Source organism: Zingiber officinale, chromosome 2A, assembly GCF_018446385.1.
Source record: "Zingiber officinale cultivar Zhangliang chromosome 2A, Zo_v1.1, whole genome shotgun sequence".
NCBI lineage: Eukaryota > Viridiplantae > Streptophyta > Magnoliopsida > Zingiberales > Zingiberaceae > Zingiber > Zingiber officinale.
The window spans coordinates 147,506,003-147,508,489 of record NC_055988.1 but is presented as its reverse complement, the minus strand read 5'-3'; the positions used below and the strand labels follow the sequence as shown (position 1 = coordinate 147,508,489).

The 2,487-nt window shown below is 37.7% G+C and overlaps 1 protein-coding gene across 1 annotated transcript; it reads right to left on the bottom strand.

Annotated features, from left to right (window-relative positions):
- Positions 1 to 1,287: 1,287 nt before the first annotated feature.
- LOC122040134 (transcription factor JUNGBRUNNEN 1-like) lies at positions 1,288 to 2,487 on the bottom strand. Its single transcript, XM_042599483.1, has 3 exons — positions 2,224 to 2,487; positions 1,876 to 2,147; positions 1,288 to 1,797 (listed from the first exon to the last, which is right to left on the bottom strand). Exons 1-3 carry the CDS (start codon positions 2,396 to 2,398, stop codon positions 1,480 to 1,482), a joined length of 765 nt encoding a protein of 254 aa, XP_042455417.1. The 5' UTR covers positions 2,399 to 2,487; the 3' UTR covers positions 1,288 to 1,479.

The window sequence follows — 2,487 nt, the reverse complement described above, 5'->3', positions numbered from 1 at the left end:
CATTTGCTGTTCTGTCTTAAATATATTTCTAGATTAATAAAATTAAATATTTTAGAGTTGAATTTAAATTACCATCTGAAATAGAAATAAATTAAAATTAATTGCGAATGATTTGTTACTTATTTTTAGAAGAGATAGTATGTATGTGAGTATTTTAATTCAGATTTGAAAGGACTGTGGATTTATTTTGGCTAAAAATTAAAGAATATTCCTTAACATAAATATCTCAGCGGTTTATGTCTGTTACTCCAGATACATTAACGTCTAGTGTGTCTGGATTCTTAGAATATTAAAAAAAAAAAAACAAGAGTTGAATTAATCAGATCAATACTAAAAGGAATTGTCCTTTGATGCTGCAAAAGATTGGAACCGTCAATCTAGCGGCCCCCTCAACTCGGCCCCACAAGTATGAGAGGGAGTAAATCACGGTGAATACGGGCCCGGCTATGACATGGTGGTCTCAGGTGTTTAGCACGGACAGATATTGATGTTATCGTATTTGCTGCCGCAGACCCTCGACCTCTCGACTCATGCTGCAAGAATCCATGTCATAACCGGTTGATCCCGCTCGTGGGGGCAAGGAATTGTCCTTTGATGGTGGTAGTGGTGGTGGTGTTGTTGTTGTTGTATATTTGCTGTCATAAATCAAAGTTTTATGGTCAACTTCTTCTCCTACCAAGTACGCCAAAGAAGAGGAAGGATAAACCAACATGTCCCTCTTCCAAATAATTATTCCCCTACTCTTCTTCGTGTAGATTCGTCACTTGTGATTGACTTTTTTTTTTTTAATTATAAGGGATGAATTTTAATTGATCTAAAAATATTGAACGGATGAGCCATTTGTCATAAATGCTTTCCAATTTATCCTAAACTTCTTGTATGAGATCAGACTCATCTTATGTCAACTTAAAAAAAAAACTTTATATAGGATTGAAATATTTTTATATAAAGTGACTAGGTCCGAAGAAATGATTGATAACTAAAAAAATTATTTATATTAATTATACGAAGTTTGATGGAAGCCACTACTCTACTAAGACAAATATCCCGAGATTAGGATTGTCCTAAGGGTACGTTAAGATGACGACGTGATATTTTTCTCCCATTAAAAAAAATCGACAAACTAAACTTATATTAAAATAAGAACTTAGATCAACGACTGAATACAAGTTGTATGAGTCGAGTTTGAGTTAAGATAAAATGAGTCACTAGTCAATAAGACAACTTATCTATGACCCTAAACTCTTATCAAAATGTCAAACTAGTGCAATTCTCAAAGAAAGCTAGTTTGACCGAGTCAAGTGTGATCCATAACAACTAGAGGATCATAATTAGAATCTCACTGGGGATGAATATTCTAAACATGAATTTCTGAGTATGTATATATTATACTCTGGATTTACCCAATAAGTAAATCAGGGTTTACTTAATTTTTTTTTTTTAAAAAAAATTAGAAATGCTCTTAAAGGAGCTTGTTCATTAATCTGTCAGGAACTCCATCAGACTTGCTAGTTCATCCCAATGATCCCCACCTAAACTGCTGCAAAACTCATCTATGTTTGGAGTATCCATCAATCGATTATCAGGATGCCACTCTAATAATGGAGATGGAACATCCCAGAATTGGCTGTCATAATTTATGATCAAATCTTTCTTTCCATTTACAGAGTCTGATGATAGCACTTGATGGTCATCAGCATCCAACTGCCTGTGACTGTCCGGTGCCTTTTGGCAATTTGGCTGCTTCTTGTAGGGGCTGCTGCGCCTCTTGAAGATTCGACATATCGTCCAAACTTCCTGCAAAGCCATGCACAAACTCTTACCATTTGCCGACAAAGGGAATGCTATTATGAGCAATGGGATCTGGATTCTTACAGCGTTGTGAATAGTAGGAGCAGAGGCCGCCGAAGGAAGGCGAAATTCATGCATCATCCAGTTGGTTTTGACCCCCTTTCCCGCGCTCCCGACGTAGTAAACAAGGGATTTCTTCAGGCCTATGCAGTCGCCTCGAACTGAATTTATCGACTTGTCGATGCCGGTGGCCTTCCAGAAGCCGGAGCCGGTCACTCTGTTTGGTCTTACACTATTCCTATACTTTCTCCCCCTTCGGCAAAAGAAGAAAGCCTCCTCTCCGGTCGAGCTGGTTTCTATAAATTTTCATAATTCAACAAATTAGACATCTGATAAAATTGGCACAATATGTCTACGGCAACTCCGACTTACTTGTTAAGTCCCATGGTTCATACTTGTAGACATCTATTTCTTTGATGATCTCTATATTCAAAGGCTTCTTGGACAACTTTCGCCGGAGATAGAAGCTGACCAACTCTTCGTCGGTGGGGTGGAATCGGAATCCGGGGAGAAGAACATCATCTTCCTTATTCTTAATCTCTTCCATCACTCCCGATCGACTCCTCTCTTTGCTTCACCGAATTACAATGCTTGAGAATTGCCTTTACAAATAGTGTGATCAAATTCCGAATTGAG

What these genes read in the sequence shown, in the direction of transcription:
- LOC122040134 (XM_042599483.1), bottom strand. Translation starts at nt 2,398, where the DNA reads ATGGAAGAGATTAAGAATAAGGAAGATGATGTTCTTCTCCCCGGATTC. An exon ending in TGAACCATGGGACTTAACAA is followed by an intron (nt 2,148 to 2,223) that starts GTAAGTCGGAGT and finishes GAAAATTTATAG; the next exon opens with AAACCAGCTCGACCGGAGAG. An exon ending in CTCCTACTATTCACAACGCT is followed by an intron (nt 1,798 to 1,875) that starts GTAAGAATCCAG and finishes ATGGCTTTGCAG; the next exon opens with GAAGTTTGGACGATATGTCG.